At 44.3% G+C, this 27,820-nt stretch overlaps 1 protein-coding gene across 4 annotated transcripts in view; it reads left to right on the forward strand.

Annotated features, from left to right (window-relative positions):
- The window catches only part of LOC135902447 (cytochrome P450 4V2-like), a 160,504-nt gene that overhangs the window by 125,148 nt on the left and 7,536 nt on the right, over window positions 1-27,820 (forward strand). For 3 of the 4 annotated variants that reach the window (XM_065432528.2, XM_065432527.2, XM_065432526.2), the window contains 5 exons: window positions 1,917-2,116; window positions 3,756-3,825; window positions 4,501-4,627; window positions 15,641-15,823; window positions 26,382-26,555. In XM_065432528.2, coding sequence (XP_065288600.1) covers window positions 1,917-2,116; window positions 3,756-3,825; window positions 4,501-4,627; window positions 15,641-15,823; window positions 26,382-26,555 — 754 coding nt within the window. The remainder of the gene's footprint in view (window positions 1-1,916; window positions 2,117-3,755; window positions 3,826-4,500; window positions 4,628-15,640; window positions 15,824-26,381; window positions 26,556-27,820) is intronic. The other variant, XM_070537807.1, reaches the window with a different exon arrangement.

The raw sequence follows: 27,820 nt of genomic DNA on the forward strand, positions 1-27,820 counted from the left end.
TCAAAAAAGTTATATAAAGGCAGCTAACTGAATTTGTGCAAAAACATAATCTGCTAACTGACAGTCAGTATGGCTTCCGTAAGGGGATGGGCACTCAACTCGCTTTGCTAGCACATAAAGAGCATCTACTACAGCATTTGTAGGAAGGCAAACTTGTTCTGGGCATCTTTATTGACCTATCAAAGGCATTTGATTGCATTAATCACAATCTTCTAATTCAGAAACTTGAACGCTATGGCATTCGTGGCAATGTCGCTTCTCTTACATGTTGTTATCTAGAATACCGGCAACAAATAGTTGTCATAAATGGCTATCACTCAAATCCACTACCTTTCTCCTCAGGCGTCCCACAGGGTAGCATTCTAGGGCCTTTTTTATTTAAATATGTATGTGAATGACATTGTTAAAATTAATGAAAGTGTGAAATTTATCATGTACGCTGACGACACCAGCATATTGATAGGTGGTAACGATATTGATGACCTTGCCGACAACGCTAATGTCACGTTAGCAAAATTAGATGAATGGACACGTAGGAATAGCCTCCTGATAAATGAGAATAAAACGAAGGCTGCAATATTTCGGGCTAAAAACAAACATATCAATCAGCAAATTTATCTCAATAAATGCAACACCTATTGAGATTACTTCCAGTATTAAAACATTAGGTGTCACTTTTCATGAACATGTGTCATGGGATGCTCATGTGGATAGCGTGGCAAATAAACTTGCGCAAGTAATAGGTTTAACATACAGAATTCGCCATATACTTCCACCGCAAACTACGATGTTAATCTATAATTCATTGTTTTCCAGCAGAATAAATTACTGCCATCTAATATGGTCTGACACAACACAGGGAAACTTAAACAGGCTTCATAGGTTGCAGGAAATGTTCCTTAGAATTGTTGAGGGCTTGCCCTGTCACTCGCACACACAGCATTGTTTTGACAAGTACAACGTAATCCCAGTTGCCAAATTGTTCGACTGCATCTTAGGCAAAGCAGTTAAAAACGAAAAAATAAATAATAGCTCCTTTTTACATCGTTTAGCTAACCTACAGGAAAACACTTCTTCCCGCCAGACACGTAATACTATGCTTTGGAAAGTGAGAACTTATAAAAGAACGTATGGTCTAAAGACACTACAGAACAAATTACCCAGGTTACATAATAGATTAAATAATGAACACGTTAAACTTGAAGATATAACATTCAAAGAACTTCGACAGCATTTTAACAAATTCTAGGCAGTTACTTTCCTAACTTTTCGTTTCTGCAAACCAAGTTTTTCTTTGCCCCGTTATCACTAACAATGTACATGTTGAGGGAATCGTTCCGTTTTCGCTCTTTCAATTTACAATGTGTGCTTTATCTGTTTTGTTTCTCTTTACCGTAATTGTGTATGTATTATTGTTATTTCTTGCAGATAAGTGAAACTGCGTTTATGTTATTTCTTTTGTGACTACTCCGTCGTTGACTGTGATGTTTTATTGTATGAGTGAACTCGCAATTTTTATTTCTTTCTTGCCTTATTTTTTGTGTATGTTATGTTGTACGCTCGGAATGTGTAATTTCAAATGTGACCATGTATTATGTGTCTTTTTTGTCGTTATGTAACTGCCCCGTGTATGGGGGGCCTACGGCTCTGTCAAGCTGTCATTCATGACAGCTTTTACTGCAGGTCTCCCGTGTCGTGTACTTTTACGGGACACAAATAAAGACACTATTATTATTATTATTATTATTATTATTATTATTATTATTATTATTATTATTATTATTATTATACATACCGCAAACTGGGGGAAGTTCGTAAAGAATGCTAATAGCATTAAAACAGAGAATTTACTCACTCTAACCAGAGCGAAAAAAGATCGGAGACGTGTGATGCAAACGGATCGTCACTTATTGCAGCAAGGGGGACCCGTGGAAAGCAAAGGCGAAACTCTTCAAGAACGCATTCAACACTGAACATCTCGAAAGCTGCATGGCTGTGTTCAATGACAGCGGAAAAATTCTTGAGAAGCGCATCGAGTCCATCACATCAGAGTCACCGGACAAACCAGTCGTCTGCTACACAAACATACAGAGCTGCGTTCTCGACATCATAGGCCGTGAGTATTGTGCTACTAGACTTCTCGCTTTGATCTTTGATCCTTGAAGCTCACCCTGGTCGCTTAGCATTATAATCGGGGGCTTGAATGCTTCGTGACGAAAAAAGAAATTATAGATACCTGCTTTCCTCTTTTAGCCGTGCTCTATATACCATATACAACCATATACCATATACAACGTTTGCCATAAACAAACGGGGTAAGTGCTCGAAGAATGAAGTGGTATCCATCTTAAGCACTAGCAAAAGCGCTAATGGCTTTGCGCTTGAACTACAAAGACGTGAGCAGCCATAGCCATAGCATACGTATGGGCCATCGCCTGGATGTTGCAACATTGCTGCTGAGTCATATTGTTTTCCTACAGCCTTAAATACTCCTTTTCCTGATTTTCTTGTGCTTTTTCTACCATATGTATAATGTTTCGCTTTGCTGTTTCAATGCCGTGAGCCTCTGTGCATCATACGTGCTTTTCTCTGGTTAGCTTCTTGGCGCCCGTCCTTAATTTATTGTACCCCCCCCCCCCCCTCCCCTATGCCATTTTATCCAAACCTGCAGATTTGTGTGGCGCCAAGCACGCAGTGTTTCTACCTTGTACCGTTGTGTTAGTTTGTTCGTGCTGTGCAAACAAGCATCGCGACCAACCCGCTCTTTACTGGCTATTGCCTGAAAAAAGCTCGAAACAAGAAATTAACACTGCCGCCACTGACTTTGAAAGCCTTTCTTGGTAAGGGCCAACAGCCTTTGTCAAGCTCTCTTGAGAGAAAACTGTACAGAGCTAGTGCCTGCAGTGGAAAATCTTTGCATAAAGAGAAAAAAAATGTGTTCCTGATTTGAACTGGTGAATGTTTCAGCGTAATGTACCAGGCGTCATAATTTTATGTGGGAATAGAGCAGACCAGCACATGCACTCTGCCCTGTTCTGTGCATTTTGATAACGATATTAGCAGGATATGTCCAAGTGTTCCACACTGTTAATTTTGCCCGTGGAAAAACTAGCGGCGCTGAAGTTTGTCTGCACTAGCGCAACTTATGTTCGAGAGTTCACGGGGAACAAGTATTATGGCGATAGCAGTTAAATGGATGCTTCAGGTGCATTCCTGCCGTTGCCTTGAAGTTCCGTATAAAGTCCAAGGGCGATAAAATCGTCGTCGCATGCCGTACACTCTATGGAAAATCCCGGGGAAAACGGGAGTAACTGGGCCGTTAGTCCTAAAGAGGGCGCTTTCGTCCCTCAAAGGACTAACTGCATGAATGTGCGCGCCATGTGCAAATTTCGGAGAGGAAATGTTCAGTCCCTGCTCGGAAGGAGAACAACGGGAGGACGAACGACAACAGTTATTCCCCATGCACTTCGCTGTTTTTGTCCGTGTCATGAATCGATGCGGCGACAACGGTATTGTCTATGTATCGTGAGAATAGTTTGAAGTCGTGCACTGTTTATTGAACTACATGCAAAGCAGCACTTTGCCTTTCGTGAGAAAATTGCGTGAAACTCAACAGCTGCAATGTAAAGAGACATGCCCTTCGTGCGCACACCATACAGGCCCGTTCTACTATCAAGCGCACGAGTACTGAGACGTCGTGTAATGTTAATTAGAATATTCTCACACTTGCATTTATTTATTTACTTCTCTTCCAGGTGCTTTGTTTGGAATCCACTTAGGCTTGCAGAACGGAAATAGGAAAGAGTACGCCCGCTGGTTTAACTAGTGAGTCCTCATTCCTGGTTGTTCAACTGCACGGATCTTGCATGCTGCAGCGACAACGCCAACGCCCTTGCGAAAGAGAACACGAATTGAACACATCGAGTCAAGTGTTTGCCACCAACTACATGATAAAATTACAAATTTGATCGAGCTTTATGTCCTGTTAAGTCACACGAAATTGGATTTTCTTGTGTGTCATCCCTGCTTCGGCAGTGACAATCCAAAAGATCCCGTCTGATTTGTTCCAGATATTCTGCAAAAGCTCCCTCACATAATCACTTTAACATTACTATAATGATGCACTGTTCACAGCTGCGCTTAATCTTCAAAGATTTATTTTATGACTACAGTACTTAAACACAGTCTGGATAACATAAAGAAATCACGGACACTCTCGTTGGCTCCAATTATTCACATCTTTGCGTGTGTGTCTGGTAAAGTGTCAGTGCGCGTGATAAGATGCTGGAGGAGTTTTTGTTATACGGCTTTGTCACTCACTCCCGTCTCACGAGCACACACTAACTCACTGTCACTTACTCATGTTCGCTCACGCCACTCACTCTAATGGACTATGTTTACAGCGACTGGGCGTTTTAGATACACTGTGACTGCTCGTTACCTGCATTAAAAAAAAAAAACGGTTCACATGGGGCGTCTTTTCGAAACATTCACATGAAGCCTGACGTTCCTGTTGACGGTCCGATACTTCCGACCTTGGCTGTGGATACAGGCCCTGTACGACAGCACGAAGGAAGGGAAAATTTGGAAGAGCACAGTCGACAATATCGGCAACCTGCACCTTTCTGTAAGTGATATAAATAAAGCATTTCTTCATTCCGAGCTTCTATAACGTCATGTTGTGCTTGCTGACAAATGTTCTGACGGGGTCGATTGCTACCACAGTTCGCTGCAGACTTTATGCGTGTGGCGTATAACTTTACTGTGTGGTCCAGGAAAAGCTTAACATAAATACCAACTAGGCCAAACTGAAGTTCTTCTGAAGCTTAACATAGCAGTGAGTAAAATAGAGAAGGCAATCTGTGCGGCACATTTAATTAACAAATTTGCTTATATATATATATATATATATATATATATATATATATATATATATATATATATATATATATATATATATATATATATATATATACATATAAACGAGAAGAAAGGGGGTTAACCGAGGGACCCGATAATTATTAGTCATATAATGAGAAGCCAACAAATACTGACACCAAGTACAACATAGGGGAATTTCCCCTATGTTGTACTTGGTGTCAGTATTTGTTGGCTTCTCATTATATGACTATATATATATATATATATATATATATATATATATATATATATATATATATATATATATATATATATATATATATATATTAGATCACGTTTACATTACCAGTGCGGCTCATATACGACAAGCTTAATTCGTACAACTCTCCTAGCGAGTGTATTCTTCGAGAGGTTTGGCGTGAATGCTCGCAATTGATAAGGTTTTTTTCACTGCTACAAAAAGCACGTTGCAAGAGCTTGCTGGACGCGTGACGTAGCCTTGTAGATGGTGGCTTTCGTTGTAAAGCGACACGCCACAATAGAGAAAAGAAAAAAATGTTTAAATTAAAGGAATGCCGACTCATATGTGCGTCTATAAAATTGCGTAAGACTCTTGACTCTTATATCCGTCCTCAGTTGGGCACTGACGGCAAGTTTTGTTACTTGATATATTGAAGCGCATACTGGTTACAAGAATTGCACAGTATAGTTTTGCTTCGGGTTATTCTTACTTTCAGCTGTGCTATACATCTGTAATTTGCAATTTATTGTTACTTTTCGTAAATGCTTGTTAATTATTTCTGCCTCAGAGTTGTATCCACATTGATGCACCGGTGTAGACTGCGTCGATTTTATAACTTCTATATTGTATTTTTCTACACGTGAGTGCACAGTATCACACATAACAATACATATGCCATGTTTACGCTATGCTTTGTCTGTGCACTTACCCTCCGGCATGCTGGATTTGATGTTTGGTGGATAGCGTTGTCTCCTCACAAGCGGAAGATGCTCCAGAACAATAAGCTCCTTCGGCTCTATGGACTAAATTGGCACAGTATCACTATTGCGTCAGGATATTCGTTCTATAAAGAGAACAGCTTTCTTTGGATATTACGCCCGTTTTCATGGTCCGTCGTTGGTGCTGGCAGAACTTTCACCGGCAACTCAAGGGTAGCGATTAAAAGTCCACGTGACCTCATGCAAACGCGTTGCGAGGTGCGTTCGTATCCGTATACGCCAACTATGGCAGTTCTTCGAGACGCACGTGCTCTCGTGCGAGAAGCTTATGTCCGGTGGGGGAGCGCTCCGAAAGGGCAGCCTTTTCCCGCCACCCTCTCTCTCCCTGGGGCCGCTGCGGGAGAGCAGGATGGCAGTCGCCTTCCATGCCGGTGATCGCACCTCCGGAGGAAACACTGATCTGACGAACAGGCGTATACGCGTAGCCACCTATACCACCGCTACAGATAGGCTGGTTAAGAGTGCTCTTTTCGGTGGAGTTAAGCAATTAAAGAACAACTGCTACCTATATATCTTACTGCAACAAATATAGGCATTAAAGCTCATCATTCATTTAAACAAACTTCTAGAAGCATTCAGCTATTCGCTAACAAGGACAATCGTCGTCGATGGTTTCAGCACATTCTTTCTCTTTTTTTTTTGTGCCTAACAGAATATGGCGACCGGTTTACCTACCATAGGTAGTAGTATGTTAAAGTATTGAAGTCGCTGTTTCGCCCGAAAGGCGAATCATCGATTGAGATAACAAATTAGTAGAGTTACACGAAGTAAGGATAGTAGCTTTATGGGTCGTATAAACTTGGAAGCATTTGCTTACAAAGTGAATTAACAAGCATGGTGTCAGCGCGCGCAGGCAAACATGAACACATCCCAATCGATGACCGCGGACACTGTCAAAACGCTGGCGTGAGCAAGCGCGGCAGCAGCGGCGAGTGAAGTGACTTTCTGCGGTCTATTTGGTAATTCCAGCGAGTATAGGTGGCGCGACGGTAGGTCAAAATGACTGCCGAGACGGTGATAAGGCGATTTCGCAAGCGTGTGCATCTCGAGCAGCGCAGCACGTCAGGCCCTCTATAATTCCACTGGAAACCATGCTTTCCCTCTCACTAAAGATACGCCAAGGTGTGTAAATGAACGCGAAGCTACGTTCAACGATGGTCACATCTTATGCTGCGGCGTCAAGTCCATTAGATGCGGTTTTTGCAAGGGGAAGAGAAGAAGCGTTGCGGAAAAAGGAGACGTGGACAGAAAAAACGTTCACTTGCGACTAAGTATCTATAATTACGTTGTTTAGCGCAGAACAACGGACACGAGAAAGACGACAGGACAAGGCGCCTTGTCCTGTCGTCTTGCTTGTGTCCGTTGTTTTGCGCTAAACAAAGTAATTATGGATTCGCACTAACTAGCCCGCCAACACATTGTGCGACTAAGTATATTTTCAGGGACAAACCACCAGGAACGTTATTGCGCATGCAATCTCATGGATAATTATATATATATATATATATATATATATATATATATATATATATATATATATATATATGTATGTATGTATATATATATGTATGTATGTATGTATACACTTCGCCTAACAACGGGGCGTGCATCACTGCATTAATAATGACAGCTACAGTGTAGATGATAGCAACAACGGCACGTGCAAGTGGCCTGACAGAAGTCATTCCAAACAAACCTACGGGGGGGGGGGGAGCGCAGAGGGTGTGGCGTAGGAACTTCAGCCAAGGGCGAGGAACGTTAATTCCTTATCCATCAGATGCACTGACTGGGCATGAATGCAAACTTTAGCGTGGGCGTGAATCTGACCTGCCTCGAGGATTTTCCTTTCGAGCCATCCTTTGGACCTGCTTTTAATCTCGGTTTTATTGAAAAGCGGCTTACAGCCGCAATTCTTGCAGTGCGCAGGAAGGTTTCCGGAGTTGCTCAGGGCCTTTAAAAATGAAGAATGTTCTCTTCGCCCTTCATTTAGACAGCGCCGCGTCTGCCCAGTGTAAACTATCCCGCAGTCGATTGGTATAATATATACCACGTCGGTAGCACAGGAAGCGAGCGGTTTCGTGTGTTTCTTTTCGCAGTTCTCGTTCTTCTTATGGCCGTCTTGTAAGGGCGCACAACCGAGAAAGCTTGAGAGGAGCTGTAAAGACGAGGTCAATGGCGTGTTTTTTCCCGATCCTTTTTAGGTTGTGTGAAACCGTTTTGTCTCCGAAAGTATACTAAGTTGCAAGTGAGCGTCTTTCCTGTCCACGTCTCCTTCTGCCTCAACGCTTCTGCGCTCCCCTCTGCAAAAATCATGCCAAACCAACTAGCCCAACAGCTTACTATTTCATTAGAGACACCGAGGTCAGCGTCGAATCGCTCTTCCCGCAGACGAGTGCAATTAAGGGCCCGCCGCACTGCGTTAACGCCGCAGTACGTGAAGGCTTTGTAAAGGTCAGTATGTCGTTACTATCCTTGAAAATGCTCACAATATGTTTTGACACTTCTCGCGATTAAACGCAGCTGGGGCACATCCAACAATACGCGTTTGCTTTATGCTTTAGCTTTTCCAGCTCTGGGGTGGCCGCCATCGTTTTTGCCTAAGCACACGAACTGCCAGAACCTAGCGTAAACAGCTCCGCTGTAAAAAGTCGCAGAGAACAAAGAAACATATATGCATTCCGTATGTAATAAGCTTATGCTTGTAAGCGCATTGAAGCATAGTGTTTACGTAATGCTATTGTTCTTCAAATTACGAGGAAATTAAGTGGGTTATTTACGGAGCAGTATTATGTTTAAATAGTGGGTCATGTGTTTATCCAAGTATATGAGAGCGAGAATTCGTTTTAAAAAGGCGCCCAAGAGAAAATTGCTCTGCGAGGAAGCAACACAATAGAAATTGTTTACACCTTTGGGCAGCATACGTAAGTGGGCCGTTGACGCATGCAGCATTGTCTTCGTAGGTAGCCACCAACAATAAGAGCGGACCTAACGAGGCACTAACTCGAAACATGTGCGTAATGAAGTTCTATGCTTAATAGCAGCTTACGCATATTGGTGAAATGGGAGTAAACCTTGACACCATTCGAATAACAGCTGATCATACAATGCAAACGAAGTAGCTAAGCATCTTATTAAAAGAGAAACCTCGACAACCTGCTCTGCGAGCAATGGTCTAGCAATGAAGGGGGCTAGTTGCTGAACGTTCATTGCGCTACGTCCGTCCACATCCCGTCCTTCACTTAATATCGTTTGTGTAAATCTGAGCGCAATATAACCATGAGCAATGGCCTGCTTGAAAATGGCAGTATCCCAATGAAAGTAGGTAAGGTATAGGAACCTGTGATGCTCTCCTTTAAAATAAAATCATAATAAAGCAGCACCCTCTACTGCCAACGTCAATATTTTTTTTGGAGGGGGGAGCGAATAATAACAACTTCTGAGGGTTTACGTGCCAAAACTACGATATGATTATGAGGCACACCGTAATGGGGGACTCCGGATTAACTTTGACCAACTGGGGTTCTTTAACGCGCTTCCAAATCTGAACACGCGCGCGTATTGGCATTTCGTCACCATCAGAATGCGGCCGCCGCTCCTGGCAATCGAACCCATGACCTTTTTTGCGAGTAAATACAGCTAGAAAGCGAAGACAGGTAATGACGTTCTTGTTAAGGGAATTGTGCGCTAAGAGAAGTAATACTTTTCGACAAAGTGAAGACTTATCAACGGGAACACGATGACGACTAAAAATCCCCGACGATTACGACATTTCCTAATGCGATACTAGAGCGCAGCTCTATACGTGTTCTCATTTCGCGTATCAATATTTTGTATAATGATTATATAGTTACATGGTTTATATCACGAAGAGAACGCTGTCAGTAGCGTAGCTAGCGCGGAAAATCTCTCTCGTGCGGCACTTTGCAAGCTGAGCGAAGTGCGACGCGATTGCCTCGCTAATCGGGTGATCGCGAGAGGCAGTGCGTGAGTGACGCGTGGGCGCGATCCACAGCAACCGCCGCAGACAGACCTCCACTCATGCTGCGCTTTGTTTCCATAGAGACGACGCGTGCTATGCTGGCGCCAGTGTCGTAGCCATCGTCGTCGCAGAGCCCGTCTTGCGAGGTGCTACGCTTTTCTTACGCTTTCGTTCCACCAACGACGAAAGCGGCCCATCGTCGCGGAGAAGTAGTGCCACCAGCGTCAGCCGCGGCAAAACTCAAGGGAGCGTCGCATCGAGCCTTATTCGTAGCCAATCACCATTGCCCCTTTCAGGAGCAGTGATCTCCGTCACACACGCTGGTACCGCCGATTGACATCAGCAGCTGGCGCGGCAGACGAGCGCAGCCTTCCCCACCTCATGCCACCCTAGCCCATCCTCGGAAGCGCAGATGAGATCGCCCACGCGACTGCAGTAATACTTTTTTAATACATAGCTATTTCGCCGTGGTCGCCGGCCAATCAGCGCATGCGCAGGCCGTCTCCCCACCGCTCCTCCTCCGCTTTCCACCTCAAGCTTTCACTGCAGCCTCCTCCTATTTCATCTCCGGCTGCGCTCCGCACTCGCTTTCATCTTTCTCTGTGCTCGTTCGCTCGGTTACGAGGTACGACGCTGAGGCACGCTGACGTTCAACGCAGGAACGGGTGCCTATGAGCTGTGCTCTAAAATTACGCGCACAATCTCCTGTGGGAAATTTCTGAATGATGCGTAAGCACTTGCTACTAATCATGTGCTGTTTCGCCGTTGTATGCTGCTGTGTTTGGTATAATTCTGAGAAACAACGCGAAATAATCGTGAAACTGTAAAATGTGGTTGCGATGCCGAAGTTTTAACTGAGGCCAGCGTGAGACGACGAAGAAGAGGCGAGTAGCAGCATGTTCATTCATGTTCTATGATGGTGCGTTTGGATGGTACCGCTGCTTCGTGGAAGATGAGCACTGACCGATGCGTGCTGTAGTACTTGACGTAATTGAACAGTGTCACGTTTCGGAGGTCTCGTACGTAGACATGCTCGATGTCTCTGCCTCCTCTCGATTCGAACCATTACCAACTGTGATGAACCATTCTCTGGCAGCAACTGCGTAACGCGCGGCCGCGCCGGCACTATCTCGTAAGCGATCAGCAATGGGGACAGAGTGCGCAGTGCTGATAGTTTCGTGTGCACTGTGTTCTCGCCGCTTAGTTCGCGTTCAAGCGAGAGGCCGCGCGAAGGTCAATTCGCTCGCTGCTGCGGGCCCTATCTAGAAAGAGATCGTCTTACGTGAAAAACGGACAGGTTTCCTCGTTGGGTAAACACAGAAATGCTCACACATTAAAAAAAATGGCAACAATATTTTAACAACAGAAACGATAAAGTAATGCCGCGAGGTTGAACAAATCAAATCTCAATTAAACTTTCGCGTCCACTACAATGTAGCTAAAGGAATATTAGAACGATAACAACTGGCGCCTGTGCTCCACTGCGATAGTACGGGGGCGAATCAGACAATTTTTATTAGCCGAAATAAGGCACATAAAGGTAACTACAAATATAACGTACTATTACTCTACGTACTTTACACTATTGTTCCACATAATGCCCGCACCGGTTCAGACTTTTGTCCCATCGCAGCACTAAATTCGAGAAATGTTGTCACTCAGCGACGCACGCGGCCTCTCCGAACGCTCATTGTCATACAAGTCATCATGGCCTTTGGCCAACTCTTACCGCCGCCACCTCACACTTCTGAAAGCGAGATACCTTTTCCCATACGTGAGCTGCATTTTCCTGTGTATTTCGATGGGTGTTCGTCCCTTGCTCCATAGAAAACGAATCACCGTTCTTTGCTAGTACGCCGTGGAGCGTGTGAAGCACAACCGCCATCTTCAACAACTGACAGCAGCGCCGTACCGCGGAGCTGCAGCCAGATAAGGCCATCATCATCATCATCATCATCATCATCATCATCATCATCATCATCATCATCATCATCATCATCATCATCATCATCAGCCTGGTTACGCGCACTGCAGGGCAAAGGCCTCTCCCATATTTCTCCAACAACCCCGGTCATGTACTAATTGTGGCCATGCCGTCCCTGCAAACTTCTTAATCTCATCCGCCCACCTAACTTTCTGCCGCCCCCTGCTACGCTTCCCTTCCCTTGGGATCCAGTCCGTAACCCTTAATGACCATCGGTTATCTTCCCTCCTCATTACATGTCCTGCCCATGCCCATTTCTTTTTCTTGATTTCAACTAAGATGTCATTAACTCGCGTTTGTTCCCTCACCCAATCTGCTCTTTTCTTATCCCTTAACGTTACACCTATCATTCTTCTTTCCATAGCTCGTTGTGTCGTCCTTAATTTGAGTAGTACCCTTTTCGTAAGCCTCCAGGTTTCTGCCCCGTAAGTGAGTAGTGGTAAGACACAGCTATTATATACTTTTCTCTTGAGGGATAATGGCAACCTGCTGTTGCTGGGAATGCCTGCCAAACGCACCCCAGCCCATTCTTATTCTTCTGATTATTTCCGTCTCGTGATCCGGATCCGCCGTCAATACCTGTCCTAAGTATATGTATTCCCTTACGACTTCCAGTGTCTCGCTGCCTATTGTAAATTGCTGTTCCCTCCCGAGACTGTTAAGCATTACTTTAGTTTTCTGCAGATTAATTTTTAGACCCACTCGTCTGCTTTGCCTCTCCAGGTCAGTGAGCATGCATTGCAATTGGTCCCCTGAGTTACTAAACAAGGCAATATCATCAGCGAATCGCAAGTTACTAAGGTATTCTCCATCAACTTTTATCCCCAATTCTTCCCAATCCAGGTCTCTGAATACCTCCTGTAAACACGCTGTGAATAGCATTGGAGATATCGTATCTCCCTGCCTGACGCCTTTCTTTATTGGGATTTTGTTGCTTGCTTTATGGAGGACTACGGTGGCTGTGGAGCCGCTATAGATATCTTCCAATATTTTTACATATGGCTCATCTACACCCTGATTCCGTAATGCCTCCATGACTGCTGAGGTTTCGACTGAATCAAACGCTTTCTCGTAATCAATGAAAGCTATATATAAGGGTTGGTTATATTCTGCACATTTCTCTATCACTTGATTGATAGTGTGAATATAGTCTATTGTTGAGTAGCCTTTACGGAATCCTGCCTGGTCCTTTGGCTGACAGAAGTCTAAGGTGCTCCTGATTCTATTTGCAATTACCTTAGTAAATACTTTGTAGGCAACGGACAGTAAGCTGATCGGTCTATAATTTTTCAAGTCTTTGGCGTCCGCTTTCTTATGGATTAGGATTATGTTAGCGTTCTTCCAAGATTCCGGTACGCTCGAGGTCATGAGGCATTGCGTATACAGGGTGGCCAGCTTCTCTAGAACAATCTGTCCACCATCCTTCAACAAATCTGCTGTTACCTGATCCTCCCCAGCTGCCTTCCCCCTTTGCATATCTCCTAAGGCTTTCTTTACTTCTTCCGGCGTTACCTTCGGGATTTCGAATTCCTCTAGAATATTTTCTCTTCCATTATCGTCGTGGGTGCCACTGGTACTGTATAAATCTCTATAGAACTCCTCAGCCACTTCAACTATCTCATCCATATTAGTAATGATATTGCCGGCTTTGTCTCTTAACGCATACATCTGATTCTTGCCAATTCCTAGTTTCTTCTTCACTGTTTTTAGGCTTCCTCCGTTCCTGAGAGCATGTTCAATTCTATCCATATTATACTTCCTTATGTCAGCTGTCTTACGCTTGTTGATTAACTTCGAAAGTTCTGCCAGTTCTATTCTAGCTGTAGGGTTAGATGCTTTCATACATTGGCGTTTCTTGATCAGATCTTTCGTCTCCTGCGATAGTTTGCTGGTATCCTGCCTAACGGAGTTACCACCGACTTCCATTGCACACTCTTTAATGATGTCCACAAGATTGTCGTTCATTGCTTCAACACTAAGGTCCTCTTCCTGAGTTAAAGCTGAATACCTGTTCTGTAGCTTGATCTGGAATTCCTCTATTTTCCCTCTTACTGCTAACTCATTGATCGGCTTCTTATGTACCAGTTTCTTCCGTTCCCTCCTCAGGTCTAGGCTAATTCGAGTTCTTACCATCCTGTGGTCACTGCAGCGCACCTTGCCTAGCACGTCCACATCTTGTATGATGCCAGGGTTAGCGCAGAGTATGAGGTCTATTTCATTTCTAGTCTCGCCGTTCGGGCTCCTCCACGTCCACTTTCGGCTATCCCGCTTGCGGAAGAAGGTATTCATTATCCTCATATTATTCTGTTCCGCAAACTCTACTAATAACTCTCCCCTGCTATTCCTAGTGCCTATGCCATATTCTCCCACTGCCTTGTCTCCAGCCTGCTTCTTGCCTCTCTTGGCATTAAAGTCGCCCATTAGTATAGTGTATTTAGTTTTCACTCTACCCATCGCCGATTCCACGTCTTCATAGAAGCTTTCGACTTCCTGGTCATCATGACTTGATGTAGGGGCGTAGACCTGTACAATCTTCATTTTGTACCTCTTATTAAGTTTCACAACAAGACCTGCCACCCTCTCGTTAATGCTATAGAATTCCTGTATGTTACCAGCTATATTCTTATTAACCAGGAATCCGACTCCTAGTTCTCTTCTCTCCGCTAAGCCCCGGTAGCAAAGGACGTGCCCGCTATTTAGCACTGTATATGCTTCTTTTGGCCTCCTAACTTCACTGAGCCCTATTATATCCCATTTACTGCCCTCTAATTCCTCCAATAGCACTGCTAGACTCGCCTCACTAGATAACGTTCTAGCATTAAACGTTGCCAGGTTCATATTCCAATGGCGGCCTGTCCGGAGCCAGTGATTCTTAGCACCCTCTGCAGCGTCGCAGGTCTGACCGCCGCCGTGGTCAGTTGCTTCGCAGCTGCTGGGGACTGAGGGCCGGGGTTTGATTGTTGTGTTCATAGGAGGTTGTGGCCAAGTACTGCACCAGGGTGGCCAATCCTGCTCTGGTGAGGGAGTGCGTTACCGGTTCTGGTCACCGGGATCAGGCCACACTCCAGGCCTGTTTGTGCAATTTTATCAACACGCGGATTTTTTTTTTTAATCCGGTGGAAAATTGCCGGCACCGGGATTCGAACCACGGACCTCTTGCAAGCGAGGCGGGTGTTCTACCTCTACGCCACCGCTGCCCTGGCCGGTCCAGGCCGGTCAGGCCAGGCCGGTCCAAAAAAGGTCCACTGCTAGGAATGGATATGTTGACTTCGCATTTACAGCCGTAATGTGGCTACAAATATAAAGGCAAATACTTTCTGAGTCACCCTCATAGTATCTCATGAGATAGTGATAACGTTGATCTTGTTCAATCAACTGTGCAACGAATGTGCAACGAGTACTAATAACGAACGCGACAAGGATGGTGTTGTACTATTTTAATGGCCGCAAGCTAAAACTGGGCCGATGCTCGATTTTTCCCTGGAAACTACATGCAGCGAGCTTTTGACCATGCCTGCACATGCATAAGCTCGGAGCTCGCAGCTTGGAGTAAGTGATACAGGCTTCTTTAAGGGTCAGTTTAAGTTGACAAAGGGAATGCAAATTCGAACAAACTGTATTGCCTATAATTATGAGAAAACATTTGTTTTGCACTGTTTGCAGAAGGCCCAAAGAATGATTATTTTCCACACGTGCACGAAGTCGCATTTGTGATAGGTTTTGAAGTGTCTTGACTTGGTGCGCCCTATATATTGGCGGGTCGTCCTTTCCTGCAGGTGATAGAGCGAAGGAAATCTGCAATATTAAGAAAGCTGGCAGAACAGAGCTACAATGACGAACTTGACGACGAGTTGTCTTTCCCGGCAGCCGTGGACGCCGCAATAAGGAAACATATTTCTGGACCATCGTCGTACACCTTGGACGAACTGGAGAAAGACGCGACGTCGGTAACTTTTGCTGTAAGTTCTCTTAAACATATTCTATAGTGGCTCAAGCTCTGAGTACTCGTGTGCTGCGTTTATACGGATATCCCATCAGGCAATTATGATACATAGAATTTGTTGACAAAAAAGACAGAGAGGTCGACCTGAGCTAGTGCGCTCTAGTCAGCTACTCTGCACTGTGGAAGAGGGAAAGGGAGTGAAAGTACTGGAATGGGTGATGATGATTAGAGAAGTGGTGAGTGCTTATGTATATTAAGCAGTGGCCCTACTAGAGCCACTCGTCTAGCTTGGTGTCCTGCAGAAACTTCAACTGCGCTTTAGTTGCCCGCATTGAGAGTGACATAGAGAGAGATGCAAATGAGAGAAAGGCAGGGAAGTTAACTAGAGCTAAAGCCTGCGGTTTGCTACCCTGCACTAGATGAAGGGAAAGGGGAAGTAAAGACGGAAAGAAGAGCGGAGACAAAAGGAAAGGCGTGAAAAAAGAAAGGACGGGATGGGATGAGATCATTATAGTCTTTATAATAGGCCACTGCCACGTAAAAAAGGTCAACAAAGCCTTGACCGACTTTCGGTGCGACGACAGTTCATGTCGGCATTCCAAGACTGTCTGTTCTAAAAATGGCTTGTCGTCAAGGCATGCCAATACGACCGCTATAGTGACAGCCGGAGCGCGCTGTATCGAGGACAGTAGCAAAGTACGTGTGCTATAGTCTCTTCACCGTCGCAGTGGCTGCAAGCCGCGCTCTTGTCCATACCGACTCGAAAGGCGAAAAATCTTGTGAAAGCGACACCAACCCACAGTCGGCAAAGTTTGGCCGCTGCTCTCTCGAGTCGAGAGAGGCCAGATGGAGGTTGAAGTCAAAGGGACGGGTCCAGTCGGTGTAGACATGTGTACTTCAAGTTTGGTGTGTTCCATAAAGATCTAATGGCTTCATTTGCAAGGACACGAATTTTCATTGCTGCGTATGCTCTTGAGAATGGAATGGAGTCTTACAAGCCCTCCTCACGTGCAGATCGTGCTGCTGTATCGGCATGTTCATTTCCCATTATGCCGCAGTAGCTTGGAATCTACTGTAGCGTGATGTCGTGCCCTTGCTCGACGTGGTGGTGAAGCAGCAGTATCATTTCTAAAACTAGTTGTTGGTGGGGTCCGCGGCGTAAGACAGAAACAAAACAATGAATAGCAGCCTTGGAGTCACTGAACACGCTCCATTTCTTGGGCAATTCATCAGAAATTACGCGAAGTCCACAACGAATAGCAGCGAGTTCCGCGGCAATCGATGTAGTCTGGCGAGATAGTAGAATCTTTACGGTGGAGGTTCTTGCGGGAAAGATCATCGATCCGGCGGACCCATTCACCGTGGTTGAAGCGTCAGTATATAGATGATGATGCTTGTCGTATGTCTCGTACAGCAAGAGCAGTCAAAGCTGCTGGAGTACTGGAGGCGAGAGTTGTGCTTCTGTTCGTATTCCAGGTACCATTAGTCGAACTTTTGCTTGAGCCAAGCAGCAAGGGGAAAACAGAACTCTCGCTGGAGCTGTATAACCTGAACCCACATTGAAGTTGCAGTATCAGGCCATGGGCCGATGGTAGCGTCCTCCGACAGTGGTTGCCTGCCAACGCTGGCTAGAGAACTTTTCAAAGTCCTTCGCTCCAGCATATACGCTGGGCAATCGCAAAATAAAGGTTAAACAAACTAATGCGAAATACAAGACAATAAAGGGAAAATGCATTGCAATAGTCAGTACTATCAAGGTCCAACCCGCGTCTTCTGGTCTCTAACAGTATGATTGAACCGTGAGCAACAATCGAACTGTAATATATGCTGTGATATTGAAAGGTGGCGGGGCTGAAGCACGGCTGGGCTGAAGCATGGCTGTATGTAAAACTTTATAATTGTTAATCTCAGAAAACGTGCCTATTCTGGACGCTTGTTGCAGGTCTTCGCTTGCAATGCACTGTGTTCACGAACGAAACACGACTACTTGCTCGGCGTCCACATGTCTTGACGAAAAGGGAATAGGCTGAGCTGCGTTGTCGCTTAAATGCAAATGCTTGGCTCGCAGATTTTCTCTGTATAATTAGGCCCTCATGCCCTTGTAATGTCCTAAAGCTGCAGTACATATTAAGTAGATATCTTTTATTTGAAAAAAAAATTGACTCGACACAGTAATCAGTCAAATCCAGCAATCCTAGATATATTTCAGTGATATTGGCGGTTATATTGCAGACAAAAAATTCACCTCTCGATATTGATACCCTTCTCAGCTTCACCAGCTGATATTAAATCAGAGTGTCGAATCTAAAAAGAAATAATAACGATTCGTTCCGGTTCGAGTTCAACGCGCTCCTGTGTCGTTCGTGTTCAGAGAAATGAAGATTTACAACGGTTCGCGAACCCGTTGATAACATTGAACCGGTTTGCAAACTAGTTCAGCGCAGTCGATTCTATTCTGCCCCGTGGCGATATGCTGCATAGTACTATCGACTTGTATTAAGAAGAGGTAAATAGCGTGGGTTAATTCTTGCATCAGCGTAAGGTCTGCATAGCTTGCACACTCGTTACTGTGATAACAGCAGAGTCAGTTAAATGTCGTTTTACTTCACGTTTTCACCACAGTGCTACGAACTGCGGCACGTGATATATGTTGCGGAAGACCCCCCCCCCCCCCCCCAATGCGATATCATATTAAATAAATTACAACATCAAACTTCTAGTCTGTAGAAAAGCAAGAAACGAGCAGTTGACATTGCGCTCAGTTCATTGCGTTTTTAGAAGTAGGTGCCGCTGATGCTTCTGAACTATGCATAGAGTTTCCTGCAACGCCCTAGAGGAAAATCTGGCGCTGCAATCGTTGAGCCAACATGGGAATGATGGGAAGCACAGGGATTTGTCTGATCTTCATGTTTATGGATTCGTTTATTACGCTTTATATGCCTTCATTGTCGTAAATTTCTGGACAAGCCATACTTTCCGAAGTGCAGAAGACGCTGCGATCACGCACAATCGCTACTAATATTGCAATGGTTCAGCTTGTCGAGCTGGACAAATTGAAACGCGCCAAGCCTCTCAAGGCATGGGCTTGCTCTTGATAAATTCATCAAATTCGAAGCGACAATCGATTTTTGTTGCTATTGCCGTGCCCTCACAACTGTATTGCTAGTGTCATTGATTGCTGGTCTGCAGTGCTGATGCTTTTGAAGTCAGGTGACGTTGAGGAAAACCCCGGGCCAAAGACAGCTGAGATGTTGGAGCAAATCTTACAAAATCAGGCTTCATTTGAATCTAAGATAGATGCTATAAAGGAGGAGGTATCCGATTTAAATACTAAAACTGACAAATTGACCGGCTATCTTAAAGTTATTGAGGAAATGGGTGAGCGTATTACTAGCCTGGAAACTATGGTTCGGCAACAGGAGCAGAAATTAATTGACTATGAAAACAGGAGCAGACGCAATAACCTTATCGTTTTCGGCTTACCTGAAACTTCTGGTGAAGCCGAATCAGATTTGAGGGGAGCCGTTGTTGGTAATCTGTTCGAAGTAAAATTGGGCGTTATAGTGAAATCAGTAGACCAAATTTACCGGCTGGGTAAGGAAAAACCAAATAGTTCAAGACCAGTCATTATGAATTTTTATAATCACTCGGACAAGGAAAATGTTCTCAAAAACTGTGGAAAGCTGAAGTGGTCTACCATTAGCATCAGCAATGATTACGCGAAGGAAACCGTCGACGTCAGAAAGAAGTTGTGGCGAAGCGGCGAAGCAGAAAGAGCAAATGGCGCAAAAGTGAAGCTGATTCATGATAAGCTTGAAGTAAACGGTGAGCTCTACGAATGGGATCGAAAACGGAACATTCCTTGTCAGTGCAAGTATAGACAAGATAAACCAAAACGTCACGACGGCTCTGAAGCTTCCGCTCATCGCGGATTGCGTATGCCTGGAGCGGTGGATAGTGGGGGCGGAATCCCACCTCAGCCGGCGCGATCATAGCTCAAATTTCTTTCAATAAATTCGCGAAGCATTGTAAACAAAGTAACACATTTAGAATGCTTACTTATTACATACAGTCCCTACATTATGGTCATAACAGAGACATGGCTGAATAGTGTCATAACGGATAACTGCATTGTGCCGCCGGGATACACGATTTTTCGATGGGATAGGGACACTCGCGGTGGTGGCGTGGCGGTGATAACTAGAAGAACATTGGTGGCAATAAAAGTGGATTGCCATTTACCAGAAACAGTGGGGTGCAAGGTGAATTACGCCAACATTACGTATCTTATTGGGGCCGTCTACAGACCGCCCAGCACTCCGCCCGAGTTTCTAGAGGACTTAAATATGTTTTTGTGTGATCATGTAAATGGAAACACAAGACTAATAATGGCTGGAGACCTCAACTTACCGCATATTAACTGGGAAAGCTTTTCAACTGGTCATGTAGAAACCCGTAGCGCTGATAGGCTATTAGAGCTAATGTTTTCTAATAATCTCACACAAATTGTAAAAGACTGCACAAGAATCACCCCTACGTCACAGTCATTGTTAGACTTGGTTTTCATTTCAAGTAAAGTGGACGATTACGCCGTATCAGTTGAGGACGGTATATCGGACCGCAGAATGGTTGTGGTTGACGTGTTCTGTGACATCAGCATTCGAGCAAAGCGTCACGCTCATGTAAGTACATGTTAAAGACTACGGTCGTGCTGATGATACGACTATCATTGACTTTTTAGAAACATCGCTTAGCGAATTTGAGATGATATCAAGGCTTGAGTCGGCTGAACAGCTTTGGAAACGTTTTAAGAAAATTGTGCACTACTGTTTAGATAACTACGTACCAACTCGCACTAAAAAAACAAAATGAAGAAACCCATGGATAAGCCGAAAAATAATTAAGATGAAGCGCAGAATAAGAAGACTGCGCAAAAATAAAAGGTTCCCGATGGAAATATCGCATGCAAAAGAAAACTTGAAGGCAGAGATGGCACAGTCTAAAAAACAATTTTTTAATAGCACCCTCACTAACTTTCTGAAGAGCTCTCCACGAAAGTTCTGGCGGTTTTTTAAGGAAACGAATGAAGCAATTGAACAGATTGTAGAAGGAACGGAAGTAGTTACGGAAAAGCCTGATATCGCTGACAGATTCAATCGATAATTCCAGTCAGTGTTCTGTACGTACCAGGATGACAACAAAGAATAGGAATCGGCTCCTACATTGCCACTTCAAGCAGCTAATATTAATATTAACCGAGAAGGCATATTTGATCAGCTGCTCCTTCCGGACACGAAAAAGACATGTGGGCCTGACGGTATACCGAATGAATTTCTACAACGATTCGCGGAGTGGTTGTCGTATTACCTAGTAATTATATTTCAGAAGTCTTTAAAATGGCACTCGCTACCTCAACATTGCCGTAGAGCAATTGTGGTCTCAATTTTCAAAGGCGGCAGTCGAACAATGTTGAGCAATTATAGGCCTGTGTCTCTCACATCAGTGTGGTGTAAAATATTTGAGCATATAGTGGCAAAATACAGCCGACAATTTCTGGAACAAAATGACTTATTATGTCCATTCTAGCATGGATTCCGCAGTGGCCTTTCAACTGTAACGCAGTTGATCGAAACGATTCATGATTTCTGTGTTGCTATAGATGCCTGTGTACAAGTCGATGTTATATGCATAGCTTTTGCGAAGGCTTTTGATAAAGTTTCACACCGTAAACTGCTCTACAAGCTTCGCAAGGTCGGTCTTAGTGAGGATGTTCTCGATTGGATAGGAGCGTATTTAACTGGTCGCCAACAAGCAGTCAGAGTGGCAGATACTATTTCAGGAAATCGTGAGGTGTATTCGGCCGTGCCGCAGGGTTCTGTACTAGGGCCACTACTTTTTCTGCTATACATTGATGATATCTCAGCGGTTGTCTAATCACCTGTAAAAATTAAGCTTTTCGCAGATGATTGCCTAATTTTTTGTCCGGTAACATGCAGGGAAGATCAATTTAAACTCAACCAGTGCCTTCAAAACTTAAGCTCATGGTGTCTAAAATGGGGTATGGAAATTAGTTAAAAGAAACACTTACACACACATAACAAAAAGAAAGGAATTAAGTGATATCGTTCACATATAATATTGCTGATAATATACTGGTAAAAGTATGTAGCTTCAAACATTTGGGTATAACCATCACAGATAAATTGAACTGGCGTCCTCATGTTGAAAATATTTGTCAATCAACATACAGGAAGTTGTGCTACTTGCAATGGAAATTACGCCAGGCGACGAAAGAAGTCAAGTTGATTGCATACAAGACATATATCCGTCCGAGACTAGAATACGCTGGTGCTGTGTGGAGCCCCCATCAAAAGGTTTTAAAACATAAACTAGAACGAATTCAAAGAATGTCAGTTCGATTTATCTGCTCTAAATATCGACGACGTGACTCGGTAACTGAAATGTTAAAAATATGTAACTTGGAATCACTGGAATCAAGATGGCAGAAGCAGCGATTGAAATTGCTTCTTCAAATGCTACACGCAGATGTGAAAATAAACAAGGATGATTATCTGACGCTCTTTCACAAAAGGTTATCACGAACAACACGCAGTACATTCGTGCAACCAATAATAGCTCGAACGGACTTATTCCGCTTTTCTTTCTTTCCTGACGCTATTAAACTGTGGAATGAATTACCGAATGATGTGGTACAAAAACATGCTATGAGTGATTTCGAGGTTGGCCTTGATAAGTATTTCGCTCACACTGTATAGCTTATATTTGTTCCTTGCATGTAGCTGTGTGTTTTTTTTTCTACAAATGTTCTATGTATTATAAATGTTCTCCTACAAATGATCTTCAATGTTTGTTCTATGCACAATTCAATTACTGACCCTCCCTGTAACGACCCTCAAGTGAGGGTTAACAGTATGACTAAATAAAATAAATAAGGGCGTTATATGTCGCTTGTCGACGCATGCATCCGTGGCGTAATGGTTTCAATATCGTGCTTGTGGTAGAGGTTCTGTGCTCGAATCCTGCCATCAGACAATTTCAATATTGTTTATTTAATTATTTATTACGCGCTGCATTGTTGAAACTGACGAGCTTACAAACTCACGAATCCGTCTGAAGGCAGAAGGGCTAAGTATACGCAAATCCATATACTTCCCATAATTCTCATGCTGCAGCTCCCGTAGACACTAGCGCTAGAGTTCCCTCAAGTAGTTATTGTACGAAACTCTATGGAACGATGAACAAGGAGGACTTGTGCTAAACCATACGGCAATCTTTCTTACGCATCTGCAAGGGGCGCGTAATCTTGCGCTGGATAAGGGCGGAGGAAAGTCAAAAGCACAGGGCGGCAAAATAAACGCCTCACCCAGACTCACTCAAAAAGTATTTTGTTTCTTTTTTTTACTTTTTTTTTGCTTAGGTATTACTGGGAACGAAATTCCACTCCACCGCGTTCACTTGGACAGTTCGGCTCACCAGAATCAGACTCAGTCAGGCCTACTTGGCCTACAGGCTCTAGCAAACACAAGCTTTCTCGTGCATTGAACACATTCCCAATTAACATAGCTTCATACGAGACTAATGTATCGCACATGCAGAGGGATTACAAGTGCTAAACGGTTTTAAAAGGTCATGCACAAGATGATTGTGGTGGTAGTATTGCTGTAGCAGCAGGTGGAGTAAGCCTGGCATGCTTAGCCGGCAATTGTTCTCCCTGAGCATCTGAAACGTTTAAACATAGAAGCAAATTACTTATTCCCTGTACATCACAATGTTTTATAAGAAACAAATATGTATGGCGCACAATGTTGGCAGTACTGAATGTATTTCCACTAAGTGTAAATAACATGTACTAAAGGGATATTTTAAATAAATATGGTAGTTTTTATTTGTGTGTTTGTGCATGCAATACGCACTTGCGTGTATGTGCGCTCTTGCAGTTCAAAATAGACCTCTGTCCTTTCCAGCATTTTGCGGCATGAAGGACCACCTCGTAAACAAGAGTGACTAAAATTGTGCACAGAAAACGACTCTAGGTAATGCCACTTTTTAACTACGATCCAGGATGGCAGCGCAGAATGTGGGGATCACGGCTTTTCTTTTTCAGTTGCCGGACACGGCGCTAGGCTCTGATAATTTCCTTAGTCCTGATCGGGCCACAGTGTAGCTTTGTCTACGACGCTACGGGCCATAAGTGCGGATGCTCAGTTCTAACAGTGGCACTGCTGACGTACATATTTACTCTCAATCGCACTGCACGCATGTCCCGAACATGGAGGAAGGGGAAAGACTAGAAGGGAACGTCACGTGACGACCTCGAAGCATATTCATAAATATATAAAGGAAGGCTCACGGTAAAATTTCCTTTCTAATGTGATGCGCAAGCGTAGCGATGTTCGATTGTGAAGAAGGTGCCACTAAGAGTTACCGTGTACGAAATAGTGTATGTAACATACCTGGTAACCGTGTAGGAGCTACTCCCCAACAATCATCGCGCAAATAGGCCCCAGATAGACAGTGATGGTGCGGCGTCAGAGGAGGCTCGCTTGCCTACAGGCGAGCTTCTTGGCATCATGCTGCCTTCTAGCTTTTTTCCCGTCCTCGATGGCACGAAAGCGCCCGCGTGAAAGCTACATTGCCGACGTTGAATCTAACTACGATTCACGAGAGCGCTGCTGAAAGTCCAGCTAACCTCGTTGTTCTCGAAAGTTGCGCTGGACACTGTAGCACTTGGACAGTCCTGCCGCGTCGCCGAAGGAACAGGCGTACTACTCATGATAGAAAGGGGCACAAGCATAGATGTGCGACACGGCCAGCAAACGAGCAGCGTTACGATGCCAGTCGTCAGCGGCGCTGAACGACTGCCATCATCACAAAACAGTGGAGGGGTCGAGGGAACTCTTAAATGAGCAAGTGAGCCGACCGAACCTATAGAAAACTCGGAGACGTCGATATCGCTCACTTCAACACCACAGCCCACAGCTCCGTAGCATCACGCTTTGTGTGACCTTGGCCGCAACGGTGAAAGGGAAAATTTACACAGCACAGGCTACTCGCATGTGAGCGCATGTTCGGCGTTTCGCAGTGAGCCTTCCTCTATAGTTCCCTTCCAAACCTGCCTCCTGCGTGCCGCGGAGGCGCGACCAGTGGGCACACGCGAAGTAAGGCGATACACGAAGCGTGTCACCATGGAGGAGGAGGAAGAGAAATGAACATTTTATTGATGAGGAAAAAAAATGGCGGAAGGGAGTGGTGAGGTGCCAACTTGCGTTGCCGGTGCTGCGATAAGGACAGGCGTAAAGCCGACAGTGCGCGGATCGCGCACAGGAGATAGAGACCGTCTCGTGTGAGTGTTGAACTTCTTTTTAAGGCTCGCAAAATAAAAAGGAACTCAGACTCGTTCACAAGAAAGAGAGAGAGAGATAAAGAGGAAAGGCAGGGAGGTTAACATATCAGTGCGCGGTTTGCTACCCTACACTGGGGATGGGAGATAGAGGTTAGAAAGAGGACAGAGAGGAAAACGTTAACACACACACACACACGCACACACACACACACACACACACACACACACACACACACACACACACACACACACACACACACACACAGAGAGTGAGAGAGAGAGAGAGATGGCCGCAGTGGTCACAGGTTGCGGTGTAGGTCATCCCTATGCGGAATGCATAGGCTTTGGTAAAGGCAACGCCCAACCGCAGTCGATATAGAAGCGTGGCGTCTCCACGGCGAAGCTGTGATGGCGCTCGAAGATCTAATGTTGGATCAAGTGAGTAGTCGCGTATTTCCTAAATGTGGCTCATTCCGTTGCGACGCGGTGCACTGCCGAGCAAGTAGGCGGAGCTTACCGTGCTGCGTCAGTTCTAGAAAGTGGAATTGGGATGTGGTGCTCCTCAGTATGGGCTGAGCGGGCAGCGTGATCCGCCCGTTCATTGCCGATAATCCCGCAGTGACTTGGAAGCCAATGGAAGGTTGAAGGTTGAAGGTTGCAGGTTGCACTGACTGCAGACAAATTATTATGATTAGTGTGAAGACGTCACGAAAAAAGACATGTGACATGTTGATTGCACACATATCAAGTCTGCAGGAAATAATAATATGACACATTAACCTTCGGAAATTTTGTGATGGCAGCAAGGATTTCAGTAAAGCTGGTGGCGGTGTTGTATATGGTAACGAAAGCGGGAAAAGAAATCATGCAGTTTTTCTCTCTTTTTTTGCAGTCTCGCTCTCTATAAATAGAACAGCTGGTATAACGGTATAGCCGGTCCCTTAACAGACGACACCAAGATCTGCACTTAACGTTGTCAGTGGTAAAGAGATTTCGATATACAGGAAGATTTGTTTACGAAATACTGCGAAACGATACCACTTAGCTTACTGATATACAGTTGCCCTGCAAAATACGTAGAGCTCTTGTGAGTTCTGATATATCGGCCAATAGTATTGAAGTCATTCTTACATCCCTAGGGACTTAGTAAATTTTCGGTCAACGTACAAGAATTAAGGCCATATTCAAATGAGCGGGTTATTCAACGTAGGCTGCCGATTCCACGTCAGCAGCGATGAGCTGGACGCTGTACCTTCTTGGCTTGAACCCGGACAAGCAAGCCAAACTGCAGAAGGAGCTGGATGACGCCTTAGGACGGGGCATTGAAGCCGATATCACCACAAGCGACCTCAAGCAGCTTCCTTACCTCGAGTGCTGCATCAAGGCAAGTTTCTAGGAAAGCCCCAAGAATTTGTAAACTCTTGGACTGAGAAATTTAAATTGAGGAATGCTGTATCGGTCATTACTTGCAAGATAAAAAGTTTGGTAAGTCAGAAAATGGAAACGTGTGATAGAAATGTACATCGTAACTTTCCAGTGTTAATTTATACGAAATCTTCTTACTACTCATGAGCGATTTGAGTCCGGGAGATGCATAAGCATCAGGCTTGATATTAGAGATAGCTATTCATGCTCTGTCGATATCTAACTTTCAGGGTCCGCTGAGGGTAACGTTTTAACTGAACCAGAATACGGGCGAAGCCTGTTTGAGTAACGGACTTATACTACAGCAGCAAAATGGCAGCAAAATACAGTATCTTGACACTACAAGATGATTAGATTATTTGGTTTTTCTGCACATTCTTTGCTTAGCCGTGAGAATGTTTACGAAAGCAATGTTTGTTGTAAATATTGAGCCGTAAGCGCATTTTGTGATCTTTTCTAACCTCCTTTTGGCTGGAAATGTTCAACAGCCTTTGTGACTGCTAGTTGAATTCGTGCACTGCTTAGTTTAAATGCTAAAACCTTAAGGCCTAAAGTACAAAGAGCAACTCTATTGCACAAGACTGGGAACATTTTGGCTAAACTGAATAGTAAATAATGTGCGCGAACGATCAACAGTATCAAGAAAACCTTAATGAGTCAATAAACTTGGTGCTGGACTAGTTGGTGATGCATTCTTTAAAACTGATGGTAGCGCTAAAAGCGGCGAACACGCGGTGAAAAGACAACACGACGACGAGGGAACGCTACTGACTACTGGTTTATTTTTGAAAAGGGTTCAATATTTAATAAAATCATAACACATGCGCACAACTAAACTGCGCCAGCTTTCTTTTACAAATAATGATATCGTAATAGCGCAAGCAGTCACGGGAAGTGAAATGATAAAACACCCAAGCAGCAAGAAGTGAAACCCATGACCAATTGATGAAAAGCCATATATAACGGTTTTTCAAATCTCTCCAGAAGCATGCGCTCAGCCGAGTACAAATGTATCGAAACATCGGTGATGCACAGACCCACCTTTTTTTTTATTTAAATGAATATTAGGAGTGGTTGGCGTTGTTATGGTAGCACCGGCTACTCCTTGTCACTTGGCAAAGGAAACGCATTCCACATACAAAAAAGGCGGGTCCAACAGTACATGAGTCACAATGTTTTGTGCATTTGTGAACTAATGCACAAAACTTTGCGACTCGTGTACTG

The sequence above is a fragment of the Dermacentor albipictus genome, chromosome 4, assembly GCF_038994185.2.
Source record: "Dermacentor albipictus isolate Rhodes 1998 colony chromosome 4, USDA_Dalb.pri_finalv2, whole genome shotgun sequence".
Lineage (NCBI taxonomy): Eukaryota > Metazoa > Arthropoda > Arachnida > Ixodida > Ixodidae > Dermacentor > Dermacentor albipictus.